The 15,189-nt window shown below is 33.5% G+C and overlaps 2 protein-coding genes across 2 annotated transcripts; one reads left to right on the top strand and one right to left on the bottom strand.

The window, feature by feature from the left end:
• Positions 1–3,183: 3,183 nt before the first annotated feature.
• LOC120200346 (uncharacterized protein At1g51745-like) lies at positions 3,184–10,030 on the top strand. The gene is made up of 4 exons (XM_039201212.1): positions 3,184–3,708; positions 5,432–5,985; positions 6,158–6,457; positions 8,682–10,030. Exons 1-4 carry the CDS (start codon positions 3,530–3,532, stop codon positions 9,947–9,949), a joined length of 2,301 nt encoding a protein of 766 aa, XP_039057143.1. The 5' UTR covers positions 3,184–3,529; the 3' UTR covers positions 9,950–10,030.
• A 1,011-nt stretch (positions 10,031–11,041) lies between these two features.
• LOC120200348 lies at positions 11,042–14,109 on the bottom strand. The gene is made up of 3 exons (XM_039201213.1): positions 13,849–14,109; positions 12,542–12,744; positions 11,042–11,616 (listed from the first exon to the last, which is right to left on the bottom strand). Exons 1-3 carry the CDS (start codon positions 13,942–13,944, stop codon positions 11,277–11,279), a joined length of 639 nt encoding a protein of 212 aa, XP_039057144.1. The 5' UTR covers positions 13,945–14,109; the 3' UTR covers positions 11,042–11,276.
• Between the last annotated feature and the right edge of the window lie 1,080 nt (positions 14,110–15,189).

Here is a 15,189-nt window from a genome sequence, read left to right as displayed (position 1 = left end):
ATCCCGACATAAAGTAGTCCAAGAACCGGAAGCTATCCCCGATTTCACATCTCCATTCACTGGAAGCCCCAGGTGCATAGAAACATCCTCAAGCGTGATCGTGCACTCTCCGCACGAAATATGGAATGTGTGGGTCTCCGGCCTCCACCGCTCTACTAAGGAAGAAATCAAGTCTGGCTCTATCTTACAATGACCCTGATATCTACCTATGTAACCGAATCCAGCCTCTACTAAATACGGCAAGACACGACTGGGTATCACTTACTTAAGATTCCTAATAAAAGGATCTAATACACGGTCCTTTTCCTAAAAGTAAATAATTACAAAAATTAATTCTTAATCTAATAATCATGCATTAAATGAATCAACTAATTATTACTAATAATTTAAATTAAATTAAAACGTTAAAATGTTACCGTATCAGTAAAGTGTCGAGATATTTAATTCTTAATCTAATAATCATGCATTAAATAAATCAACTAAATATTACTAATAATTTAAATTAAATTAAAACGTTAAAATGTTACCGTATCAGCAAAGTGTAGAGATATATGATTTCCATCCGAGCGAAGTAGACTGCCTTCCATTATATATCTGCACAAGAATTATATTAATAAAATATTAAATAAAGTAAAAACATAATAATAAAAATATTATAAAATATACCTTAAAAAGAGAATATTTGAGAGAAATTTAGAGAATTTGAGAGAATTTGGTGTGATAAAAGTGATTGAGGATGGGGTATTTATAGGGAGATGGGGATTTAAGGGTATAGCGTGCCCCCTGCACTGCGTTATACCCCACGTGTCAGATATCCAGGTATAGCGCGGATCAGGGGGCGTGCTATACCCACGTGGCGCCAGATCACCGTATATCTCGGGGCAAGGGGCGCGCTATACCCACGTGGCGCCAAATCAACATATAGCGCGGTTCAGGGGGCGCGCTTTCCTGCTAAGGGTGTTAGATCGGGAAATATAGTCTGACCGGTGTTAGATCGGTAATAATACCGATCACCAGTGATATACCAGGAAAATCGCCTATAAATTTATGTAAATAAAAAAAAGTAATCGCACAGGCGACTAATATGCGAGAATATAATTTAGTAAAATCTATGAAAATAAAAATAAGGATAAAGTATAGTAATGGTCACTAAACTTTTCTAAAGCTTTTATTTAGGTCCCCAACTTTTAAAACTTGCAATACAGTCCCCCAACATTTAGTCCGTTTGCAATATGGTCCCCCAACAGTTACATCGGGGACCATATTACAAACGGACTAAATGTTGAGAGACTGTATTGCAAATGGACTTAATATTGGGGGACTGTATTGCAAGTTTTAAAAGTTGAGGGGCCTAAATGAAAATTTTAAAAAAATTCAGTGATCATTACTATACTTTACCCATTTTGTTATAATCGATAATGTTAATAACCAATTTATTATAAATCGTTAATATTAATAATAGATTTATTATTAACAAGTAACATCCTAGTTTCTAGTTTGAGATAAATTAGTTGATTTAGAGTGTGTTTGGTTGGGGGAATGTGAGATTCCCATGAGAATGGAATTCACATTCTCCCGTTGGGTTGACCGGGAATGTCATTCCCGGTATTCTTACATTATCAATAGTGGATTTTTGGGGTATATTATTGGGAATGTCATTACCTCCCTTTCCTTAAGTATTGTTGGATTACCGGCGTTTTGGACTAAAATGCCCTTAAAAAATTTCTTTAAAAAATATTCTTATTCTGTTATTGAATAATAAAATTCTATGAAAGTTAAATTACAAATTTATCCTTAAATTATTTTATATTTACAAAAAAATATATAATTAAAATTTTATATGAAGTTCAGGGATTAAAATAAAATTTTACCCTTTCATTAAACCTTTTTATATTTTCAATTTTGTAAAACAAATTATATAAATTTTATGAATTTAATTTTTTTTAAAGAAAATATATAAATATTTTTCAACTTGTTAAAAAACAAATATATAATAAGGACAATTTGGTCAAATATACATTCCAATAATTTTTTATTCCTTTAATCAAACACGGTAATCTTACATTCCTGCTAAACCAACCAAACACAAAATACATCATTCCCAACAATCCTATTCACTGGTAATCTTTTATTCTCACTGATAATCTTACATTCTATGAATCAAACGCACCATTATAACTTTAAATGATTGATTGATGTAACATCGTTAGGGACAATGCTTCAAATCATTCAATCTCTCTAGCTATCTTTTTTTTATCAAACTTTCTTTAGCTAACTTTCAAAATCCTTCACAATTTAATAAAAAAACAATTCCTTAAAAAATAAAATTACTTTACTAATAAAATTTTGCAATTTTTATTCAAAATAAATTACAAATCAATTTACATAAATATTACAACTCAACTAAAAAGAAACTTTATTTAGAATGTGCAAGTACTTCTAACAAGTGACACAAATTCCAAAAGTCAAGGGCAAAAATGCTTGAATATGACGGTGAAAATATCACACAATATGCTATAAAAATGTTTAATCCGATATTGTCGTAATCTTACTAACTGATCGAATCGAGTTATCCAAAATTCATTAATCGATTTCTTTCTCTTTAACTTTTAATTGAATAGTTTTTTTTATAAAAAAAGATAATCTAAACCGAACAAAGTTTGGTTAATTCGACCAATTCTTTAATTTAATCAAAATTTATTATAATCATTTTTGTTGCCCTCTCGATTCAAGGGTTTCGCGTTGACTAATCTGGACCGATCTATGTTGCATACCTGATTTTGGTAGGTGAGTCTCCTAACGAAGATTTTCTACTTACACATGGACTCGAATCTGAGACATTACTTAATAATATTAAGTTTCTAACCACTTGAACCAATTCCAATCAATAATTTTATTATAAGTTTTATTTAATATATAATATATTTAATATTTTTTGTTAATATATATACTATATTAAATATTTAATTGAATTAATCGAATTGAATTACTAAAACGTTATAAAACGATAACATAAGTGATAAAAAATTATTTGTTAAAACTTTAGTGATCAAAAGTAAACACTCATAAAATAGAAGTGACCATTCAAATAATTTACCTTTTAAAAATAATGCTATTCAAGAACTGTAACTAAAAGAAACTTCTAGAGACAGGAAAATTGTACTGAAAAGAACAGGAAAAAAAAAGAGCAAAAACAAAGAGAGATCCTTCTAAAATTCAAACAAAAAACTTTAAAAAAATTATTAGAAATGCACGAAAATCTCCAAATCTAATTTCTGAATGGAAACCCTAACCCTAACCCGAATTTCTCTGTTCGGATCCAAAGCTTTATCCCACTTGCAGAATCTCCGTTTCTCCTTCTTCTTCGCCGGAGGCTGAAACATTTAAATTTTATTATTTTTAGCTTCGTTTCTGTTAGTTTTTTTTTATAGATATAGATGAGATATCTGAAACTAGATGAATAAGGATAGTGATATAGATAGGATTAGAGATAGAGATAGAGATAGAGAAAGAGTTTAGGAAGGAAGAGATGGAGAGTGGGCCAGGATCAGATGTAGGAGGAGTCGGGTCTATAGTATGGGTACGCCGGAGGAACGGTTCATGGTGGCCGGGTAAGATACTGGGACCTGAAGAGTTACCAACTTCTCACCTTTTGTCTCCAAGGACCGGAACTCCGGTCAAACTCCTTGGCAGAGAGGATGCCAGTGTGTAAGTCTTTTTTTTTTCATAATTGTGAATTTTATTGTCTTCATTCATTTTAGCATTGCGAGAAAGAAAATTTGCAAGTAATTTTTAGTGTAACAAATATAGAACTTTTATCTTAATGTTAAACGGATAGTGCAGTCTCGGATTCAGGATAGAATTGAATTAGTGAGAGAATAGAGAAGAATGAGATTTACGTAAATTTTTAGAAGAGTTTAGGGAAAATAAATTCAGGATGTCCTGAGTCTAACGAAATTAACATTCCAACATGTTGACGTTTAACTGAGCTTTAGATGGAATGTGAGAACGGCGACTATAAGGCATAAAGTATTTTGATGATGCGCTATGATATGATCTCAGTTCTGATCATCTTTAGGTTGGTTAGGATGTTGCGAATTGATCAATGATTTACTCCAGAATCTAGGCCTTTGTCACCCTGCAAAAAGTTATGTGAAGAACTAAATTCTAGATATAGGAATTTGTTGCTCCATCTTGTATGATTTATAGGGTTTGGATGACATATATCAGAACGTTATTATTTTCAATTAAAAAGAGAAGAATAGGGTGGAAGACTAATCAGAACTTTAATTAAAACTTTCATGCATCTATACTTAAGGTTATTCGACAAACACTAGGACTGGCACAACCACACGCACCCATGCCCATTTTTATTTTCTTGATGGTACATTATATGTTATCTTGCTCTATGAAAGGTTGATGTAATGTTTTGACATCATTCATGTCCTTACAATAATGTTTAGACTATTATGTTAGTTAAGAATGCCAAAAGGGAGATGACTTCATCCCGTGTATACATTGTTCTTGTTGAAGTTTTATTGCCCTATCTATGGCCCTTTAAACCTTATTTTGAGCAGGGAAACCTAAACTATTTGTTATCTCATTTCATTCCTTATTTTTCAGCCATGCTAGAATAAGAGGTTCCACGGTGATGTATTCTACATTTCCTTGAAATATACAAACCAAAACTAATTTTGAGAAGTTTGGTGAATTTGTGCAGTAATATTGCACTCAATAAAAGTGAGCAGGCTCCCCTTTTTAGTTTTAGCCATCGAATAACTTTGGTATCCACTAGCATATCTGAAATTTTTAAGAAGATTACCATATTAGAGACAGCTTTGACTTTTAGTTACACTCATTTCATCGTCAATCTACTGAGAATCTGAATACTGTCATTCATTTGCTTGGTAAATGCTTTCAGCACTTTTTTTGCAATCTTAAACAATCTATGGTCCAAGAATAGTGCCACTAAGTTTAATTAGTCAATCTGCATCACATTTTCCTATCTTATTCTTCTTTTGTATGAAAACACTATCATCTTCCCTTTCCTTTACTCCCTCTTTTGTATATTAATATCTTTTCCTATCCAGGCTGTTTTCCACTTTTCCTTACCAGCCATTCTCTCATTCTGGTAAATTGATGCGGAAAATGTGGAAATAACTTGGAAGAATAAACATTTTAGACTTGCAATATTTTCCATCATTTTGCAACTGTTTTTGCGTCATCTTAATTGGAGGGTATTTCTGGGACACCCTTTTGCTTTATTGCCTCCCATTTTGTGCATTATATTTTATAGATATAGTCTTTATATATCATGTTTTTTTTTCTTTTACCTCATTTTGACTAGGACATTTATGATTATATAATTTTCTGTTCCATTTCACTTTATTTTGCATGTAACATTTTTTTCATTCATTTTTTCTCTTTTTAGTGATTGGTACAATCTAGAGAAGTCTAAACGTGTGAAGGCATTTCGATGTGGGGAGTTTGACGATTGCATTGAAAGGACAGAATCTTCACAAGGTATGCCACCCAAGAAAAGAGAGAAATATGCTCGACGGGAAGATGCAATCCTTCATGCACTTGAACTTGAAAAGGAATTGTTGAAAAAACTAGGAAAATTTGATAGGCCTTCCTATGCAAAACATAAATCTTCTGGTTCTGCTAAAAAGGATTCTGGAGGATCAGATATTAGTAACGGAAAACCTGGGAACTCAAAATCAAATCAATCCAAGAGACAAGATATTTCCACCAAGGGTGAGGCAGTAAGCGGCACTGTACACTTGAAAGAGCAAGCGGAAAATCAGCCAAGTTGGAAAAATAATTATACTGAAAATTTACCCAGGATGAGAGGATTGCAGGATTTAGGGCTCAAAACTGCATATGCAAAACAAAAGAATACATCTTTTGGTGCTATGGATGTTGATGAGAATCTATCTCCTTCAAGCAAGGTTTCCATCATGGGAAGAACCAATCATATTAATGGTAAATCTTGTTTTGATGAAATGAAAAAATTACACAAGGGATTTATTGAACTTTTTTTGGTTAATAGATGTAGCAGGAGGTACCCTTTTGTTCAAGTCTTGCAGAATACTTCAAAATTAGAAGTCTCTCATCTTTATGCATCCTGACATTTGTGTTGTTTCTACTATTTCAGGAGAGCGGAGGCGGGGTGTTTCTCGAGCAAAGAGAAGCAGATGCATATACTTCCCACCTGAGTCATTTGGTGCTTTGGATTATAAAGATATTCCTCCAAACCAGATTGAGATGTCACCTCCTCATTATGTGGAATGTGATTCTTATCCTTTTCCGAGTCACATGGTTGAAGATAATACTTGTGAGTTCTTGGAAGATGATGAATCTGGTTCTTCTGAATCAACTTCCTCTGAATCTGAGTCAGAGTCTGATTCATCTGAGACTGAACCAGATATGGATGAAGATATGACTTCACACACAGGTTATCTAATCTTATTCTTAATTCTAGGTTCATGTTTTATGTTGGGATGATTATCTTGCACCCTAGATAAATTTTTTTCTCCTTGAGGATTGAGCATCTCCCACAGACATGCAATCCTTCTGTTGCTGTTACTTGACTTGGTAACCTTATGTTTCACATATTGTTTTCTATTACCTATGTTACTCAAACTCAAATGCAGGTTTTGGGTGTTGGTATGTGCAAAAGTGTCTAATTCATCAATTTCCTTAAAACAAAGACTTGTGGATACAGCTAAAATGGATCTAAAACTAAGATACAGGTGTGGGGCCTCTTTATAAATTCAATATGGTAGTTTATGTTTATCAAATTATAATGGACATCTTTTTATTGAATCATAAATGGGCTGTCAAATATTATTGTACATTTCAATTATCTAAAATGGCTTTTGACTTTAAAACCTTTAGAAAGCTTTCTGAGCTCGAATACTCTAGTTAACTCCTCCTTGTTGACCCATGAAAAAAATAAACTGAATCCCAAATGTTGTAATTGACCTAAAACATGCAAAACCCAAGCAAAATAAACCAAATGGACGGAAGAGAACATGTATGTTGGTGGAAAAAACAAGATAAAAAGTACTCTTGTGATTGACCTTGGACTTTTTGACTTTTAACTTCAGTTTTGAACCCCAAAATTGTGATTGTTTTCTCTTCTTTTTCTTGTGTGAATTTTGATGTTTCTCCAATCTTCCTTCTCATGTTTTCGTTCTCTTTTTTCCATCCTTCTCTGCCATCATCTTAGAGAACCCAACCCATATCCCAGACTGATATCCAGTTGAGTCATATTGACATGAGTGCCCCACCTAATATGGCGTGTCCGAACCACAGAGCTTTGTACGATATTATTGGTGTTTCTTTAGTTCCATACATGTAATTGTTGATTGTTGAGTAATATTTGAAATTCTGTTTTATATAAAAAAATGTAATTACTGTTATAAATTTTGCTCATGATGTATATGTATTGATTGTAATTAAAATAAATCAGAGTAAAGTGGTCAAATTTCATAGTTGAAAAATAATGCTAGACTTGATCAATAGCACAGATCTAGAATGAAATTTGAAAGTTCCTCTATTGGCTACATATGAAATTAAAATTTCTCCTTGTTTTTACATTTCTAGTGGCTGAGCCAAGTTATATTTAGTTTAGAGGCCAACATTAAAGTATGCATGGAAATAACATAAATAATAAATTTGTAATAGAAGATTAACAATTTTCATGGCCTATATGTGTGCGTATAATCTTCTGAATTTGACTTAATTTGCAAGACCAAAATGTAGGAATTTGAACCTGATGGTCTTTACTTCCATCCATTGCTTCCCTTTTGATTACCCTAGGAATTTGATGCTTAGTCAAGAAAGCATCATGACTTCACTTTTTGTGTTATTTATCTCTGTTGCTCGGACTCAGGATATTAAATCATGTTGATAGAACATGACACATATGTGTGGGTATGGGATATGATTTGTATTTTCCTGGATTGTTTGTGGAGATGGCTAAGAAAGATGGTAGAAAGAGAATGAAGGAAACATGAGAAGATTGGAGAATAACATCAAAATGCACGAGAAAGAGGAGGGGAAATAATAACTATTTTGGGGATTAGGATTTTCATTCAAGTGTGAACGTCTAAGCTCAAGCATGTGACTACTTTTCATCTTGTTTTTTCTGCCAACTTTCTTTTCGTTTTGTTTTATCGATTTGGTTTAATTTCACTTGGATTTTGCATGCTTTGGTTCAATTAGGAGGCTTACACTTCAGTTTATCAAATTTTGCGGGCCATCAAATGGATTGATCGTATGTTTAGAGGATTTGGGTTCAGAAAAGTTTTAAATTCAACAATGATTTTCAAAAATTGACTGTACATTGTTATTTGAATGCCCATTCATGGTTTGATAAAAAAAACCCCCATTATAATGGAATAAACATATTCTATTATATTAAAGTTATTTTCATTCTCATCATCTGTACTTTAGTTTTGAATTTGTTTTGGTGGTATCCTCATGTCTTGGATATCAGACAATTAATGAATCACATGCATATATGGATACTTTCACTTGAGTCTGGGAAACATAGGTATTGGTTGCCCAATGGATTTGATGTTCAGTTCGGGAAGCATCATGGCGTGCATAACTATTGGTATATTTTGGTAACTGGTTATTCCTCTCATTATATCCTTATTTTCTTTATTCAGGTGCTACTGCATGTAAGGATGTCCGGTTAGGTGCCTTCCAAAGACCCGACACACTAGGAGGTGGAAGCATGGTCCAGGGAGATTTTGATGATTCATCTCTGTCTGGTGAGATGTCTCACTTTTACAGTCATGGTCATTTTTCTATGAACGAAGCTGTTTCCAAGTGGCAGCTAAAAGGGAAAAGGAACATGCGGAATCTGACAAAAAGATCCATGGATGCAGCAGAGGTAAGAGGTTATGATGGATCTGCTCATGGGATATATCATGACAAAAGGGGAGCTTTTCGAAAAAGGCCATTAGGTCATAGTTCTCATTTAAATAACGACTTTGACGATGATGATGTAACTGATTTGAGTGCAAAAGATTTTGGGACCCAAATGGTTGTATTTGATGATAGAAGACATTTGCATACACCAAGGGATACATCCAGAAGGAGATTTAGTTTCAATCATAACATCACTTATTGGGAAGGCATGCCTTGGGATAACCATGCTTCTGTAGAAAGAGATTGGGTGGACAAAGGTTGGCGCTTTGATCCGATATTTGCTGCCCATCGTAATTTCCGTGGGAAAAGATCTATGTTGATGGACGTGGATTTGAAAGTCCAAGCAAACTATCAGAAACAACCGGTACCTATTGTTTCATTGATAAGCAAGTTGGATGGGAAGGCCATAATAGGGCATCCCATTCAAATTGAAGCTCTAGAAGACAGTTCAACTGAGTCCCTTCTCCCCATTAATGGTTGTTTTAGTAATGGACTAAATAACCATGATGGAAATACCTCACTTCCGCCTGCATGGAGGACTGCCAAGAGGACCAATTTTAGGATCCCACGGTCTCACCCGCCATTTGTATTGGGTAGTTATGTAGGTGCTGAATATCAATCCTTGGACCATGAAGGCCCTCCTTTCAAGAAATACAATATAGGAAGTTCTGAGTATAAGGTAGGCCTGGTCAAAAACAGTATACCTCATGTTCAATGCTCTCCGACTGACAGGAAGTTCCAAAAGAAGTTACCGAAGAAGGTAAGCTTATTTTCTAGTCAGAAAACAAGAGCTTTGTCGTCAATTGGTATAGAACGAAATCTCAGTGATAACCATCAAATGTTCGGATTAATCAAACCAGAGTGTTCTGGACCTACAACAGTGGCTTGCATACCTGTCAAACTAGTATTCAGTAGGTTACTTGAAAGGATCAAAAGGCTACCATACAAAGCAGCTAGTAAAGTGATTTTCTCCACTAGTGATGCGGTAAGAGATCCGTCATAGATTACATTGTACATTGATACGATGAAACGTTAAATACTGTTAGCAAAATAAACATTGCTAGTTTCCTCTTTTTTGACAAAAGCATCCCCTCCAAACACTGCATTGTTAGCGTTGTCAAGTTGAGGTGTCTTCTTTCTTTCCAATAATTGGACGAACCAGGTACTCAGCATCGAAACCAAGTTACATATGATGAGTATATTTGTTACTTGTAGCGTTTTAGGGGTTCACTTTCGCTGGACATTTGTCTCCGAGAAATCAATGGAATAAAGGTATATCGTCAGGTAGCAAAGAGGTGATGAGAAATTATGCCAGAAGCAAGCAAGCAGATTGGAATTTGCATAAAATATGGTTTACCTTGATGAAGAAGTTATAGTTTTACCAATGTAGGTCCAATTTGACTGTCAAAGTTGGCATTTTATGCGAATTTAATATATCACAGGGGAAATGAAAAAAAAGAAAAAGATAGCTGGTGGAATCTTTTATTTTCTCGTCTTTCTTTTCACTTTTACCTTGTATGTATACTTCATATGTTGAAAAATACTTTTATCTAGATGTGTTTATTTTACCATCAGCAATGAAAGATAAGATAGCAATGCTATTCATTTAAGTAAATATCTCTTGAATGACATTAAATGGTTATATCCTTGACATTTCTGTTCCTCAAACTCGAGCCCTCAAGGAGTAACAACAATTTTTTTTTTTATCACTGGACTTATGCTGAATTGTTTAAGCCATGATTACTGTTCTATTCCTTCCATTTTCCATATGTATTCTGAAAATTACTTCTGAAGTGGCATGAGGTTTGTTAAATAGAAGCCCTAACTTTTGTAAATTGGGTAACAATAAATAAATTAGTAAATTATTTGTTCACCTACCTATTACTTTTAATTTTTGTTTTGGTCATTCAATTTTTAATATTTTAAAAATCATAATTAATATGATGGTTCTATTTCGATCACCCGTTGTTAAAAAAAGTAAAGGTGATCTTGGTGTGTCGCTATAAAATAATATCACATAAATATTGAAAAATAATAAAAAAAATATTATATTAGTATCACTATTAAATTTTTAATGACGGATAACAAAAACATTGCAAAAAAATAATAATTGAGTAGTGACCAAATAGATAGCCTACCCTAAATAGGGTAAATAAATAAGTGTAAGAGCATATACTATATCATATAGATTTAGCTATGTAACAAATCTTCATGCAAAGCTTGTTCACTATTTAACTATATAAAGAATCCTTACCTGAAACAAGTTTATACAATGCATGCAGCTAAAATAAAGTCTCATACGATTCGCGGGTGTTACGGAAATTTTCCGATCAAGTGAACTGCCGCCTGTTATAAGTATCTTCATGTACAAAAACCGGATCTTGTGAGGTCTGGTGGGGTGGGAACTGAGGTTGTCCCATGGCTATGCCACCTTGATTCGGAACAGCTGCAGTGCCCCAAGGACCGCTTGTGTCCTTGGCGGTGTTTAAGGTGAGATAATATAAGATCCCAAATACGACACTTGCAATGGCAAAGGCGGCTCCCCCGGCAAAGACTCCGGGTTTCACGACATAGCAGTAGTAGTAGCCAAAGTACACGCTCTCTTCACCGTGCTGATCGTTGAGTGCAGAACCAGTTAGCAAGAGAAGGAAAGCTATAACGAATGTGAACCTGGAAGAACATGGAGTAAGCATTTGATTATTTACTCGAAAAGAGAAAGTTGGCACACTACAAGCAACAGACACCCTATAATAAACAAGATGAAAGCAATCTCTACGTCACTATCGAGCATAAAACATGGAATCCGCAAGAAAAACCAGAAACATCTACAAAAGTATTTCCTACTCTGTCGACTATTTAGCGTTCTTTCTCGAGGCAAATTGACAGTCCCAAGACTACTCATTCTCAACATATAAACTTTGGCTCAAGCAACTGGCACGCAGTGAAAAACATGCTGGACCAAAAAGCAACTAAACACTCGTATATTGACATTTTAGTCCTATGCTTTGTAAACAAAATAATTCTCTTTCACAGTTGCATTCAACATTCATGCGATAGCCTGTAAAGCATCCATCCTAAAATCAATATACAATAGGTAACTACTGCGACCTGTAGGCCTAATGCCAACTGAAATCAATGGGGAAAACATGCAGACTACAATATAAATCAACAAACACCCAGCCCTCAGGCTTTGATGTTGTGCTAAGCACCTAAAAGAGCAGAAAGAAGCCCAAGTCGAGTATGAGATCACAATAGACTTCTAGCTGAATTACTGCGATAGCACCGCTTGATATGGTGTTCAGATAAATATGCATTTATAGCCATCGTGACATTCTGTTATCAGTCTTGGAATAAATTTCTTCCAAACAACTGTTTACGAAGCATAGGACTAAATGTCAATATTTGAGTGTCTAGTAAATAATTCTCATATATTTACTATCGTGGGTATAGGTTACTAATCCTATGAAGAAAGCAGAAGATCTAGGTTCCAGATTTTAGTCCCTAGTCCCTACCAGTAATACCAAGGAAACAAAAAAACATATAATGTAAAAAAAGGACAAATATGTTCTATCAATAAGTTATGCTCGAGAATCACCAAGAAACAACATAGAAAATAAGGGCTTTTGTCCAGTTAGAGTTCCAATTCTGACTGGTTCTTTTGCAGCAAATACACCCTGTTGTAACATTAATGATTATATGAGCTACCAGAAGTGCTGCTGACGCGGTTAAGCCAAGACCAAGTGCAGGACTCCGAGGATAAGAACATTGTGTATTGGAGACAAACTTAACATCTGAAGCCTGTAAGAGAGAGGGAAAAAAAAAGAACAGCTGGACGTCATAAGAATTCCAGAAAGCCGATATCCAAGTAACTTACTTAACGCATGGAAGGAACAGCAGTAGCATATTATTCAGATTCTCAGTTTCACAAGCTCCAATTCGAAATAGATATAGAAAATTCTTTCCAGCAGGTAATTCGGTTAAAATATATGAACCAAATGTCTTTTGCAATTTATAGTTGTAATTAGCATGGAATCGCTAGTCTAAGCATTGACATAAAATTTTCATGCAACAGCGAATTAGATGAAATAATAGAGCTCTCCACAAATGAAAACTTGTTGCAAGAACTTGCCCAAAATTGAATTCGAAGTTGCGCACAAAATCAAACTTGTGCCAGTATAAAATGAAAATGGTTAAACTGATACTCATCCTATATGCCAGGACAACCAAAAATGGTGAAAAAGAAATAGAATACAAAAAACTCACTGTTGAAACACTCCCATTAACTGATAAGACCTCAAATTCTAAAGATGGAGGTCACAGAAGTAGCCAGATCGATCAAGCACCGATATTCCATATGTCACTCCGGTCTATCATCGACTATCTTCTCCATTAACTTCTCAATAATAACTCAAATAGATTGAATTTGCTGCTTTATTGTGCTTATATTAAGCATCTGATTTCCCCATGTTCTGTTTCATACACCCACCCCTTAAAAACAAAGCACTTTGGCCTTAGCTACAAAATATATGCCATAGGTGTTGGAATCACTTAAACTCAAGGGTATATGCTTAGGTAAGGTAATCTTCTTTCTCTCAGGGAGTAAAAGAACAAAGTTAAAGAATTCATTATAAGAAATTACAAGTAAATTTCAAAATTTAAACCTTTCTTAAGGAAAGTTTCACCTTTTTTTTCCATCCCTAGCATATACACAAAAGACGGAAAACCAGAGACTAATTTTGGAAGCAACAGTTGCTATTCTTTTGCAGTTTTTAATCACTCAACACAAACAGGAGTAAAGCTAAGCAAGAAACCGATGAGAACGAAGCAAAAGACAAGAATTTTCAAGAAACCCATTAAAGAAGAGCTGATCAAAATCCCATATTATATATATATATAGTTTACCTTAATCCTTGTAGCTTCAGCAGCAAAACCAGTGGCGGCTGATAAAACCCCCAGAAGGGCCACAACACTGCATATAACTAAGCCCTTTCTTTCCATCTCTCTTTCTCCTTTTCACTGCCCTTTTTAGTTGAAAACTGGAGCTTTTTTTCTTCGTCTGAAACTGAAACAGATACAAGTTACTTAGAAGCAAGGTAGTCTTTTTGTCTCAAAGGGGAAAAGAAAACATATAAAAAAGTAGGTGCTCCGACCAAATCTTACTGTTCCAGAATTGTGTGTGGCTTTGGGATATATTCGTTAATATATTTTTATATTCTTTCTTGAATAAAGTAAGGGTAAACTAGGAATTTAATTATTAAATTATCAATTTTAAATCATTTTAGTACATAAATTTTTAATATTGTTCAAAATCATACTTAAAATTTATTTTTTTATTCATTTTAGTATTCGTCTTTAAAAATTTTAGTTTTTGTTTCATTTTAGTAACCCGTTCAAAATTTAATGTTAGGTTTTGTAAAGATTGAAACTTCAGGTATTAAAACGGACCAAAATTGATAGTTTATGTACTAAACACGTTAAATTTTTACGGTGGGATACTAAAATGAAATGAAAACTAAACATTATGTATGATTTTGAAAAAATTAAAAGTTTAGGTGCTAAAACAGACCAAAACTAATATTTTAGGTATTAAATACGTGGTTTACCCATAAAATAATTATAATTTTAAAAATGTTGGTGATGATTTTGATAATAAGCTTTTAAAATTTTGAATTTATTTAAATCAAATATTTTGTTAATCTCTAATTCCAACTTCCCAGTTTAAGCTTTGTTAGTAAGTAAATAAATAATAAGATAAATTATTTATTTAATTCATCTATTTATTATTTTATTTTTATTTGATCATTTAACTATTTTTTAAAAAAAGTATATATAATATTACGCTCGTTTATATTTTAATCATTTAAAAATTTAACTATAATAATGATATAATATATTTCAAATTATAATAAAATGACGACACATGTCACCACCTTATAAGAAATAAAATTTTTAAGCATAACAAGATTTGAACCGATTATGTTAATTTCATCATATATTATAAAAATAAAATTCAAGAAAATTTCAAATAAAGGATAACACGATTTGAATCCAGGCCCGTTGGAGGGGAATTAGGTGTTTTATCAGTGGTTTAAGCATGTTAATTAACTTAATTTATACCAAATTATCGTAAAAATATAAATTGAGACAAATATTATAAAATCATGTTTTATTGCTCCTATATTTATGCAGGAGCCTCATACAACACACTGATCAAGCGTTACTTGAGTGGTACATTGAACTTTG

This window comes from Hibiscus syriacus, unplaced genomic scaffold, assembly GCF_006381635.1.
Source record: "Hibiscus syriacus cultivar Baekdansim isolate YM2019G1 unplaced genomic scaffold, ASM638163v2 tig00005939_pilon, whole genome shotgun sequence".
Lineage (NCBI taxonomy): Eukaryota > Viridiplantae > Streptophyta > Magnoliopsida > Malvales > Malvaceae > Hibiscus > Hibiscus syriacus.
Note: the sequence above shows the minus strand (reverse complement) of the source record. Positions and strands in the feature narration are given on the sequence as shown.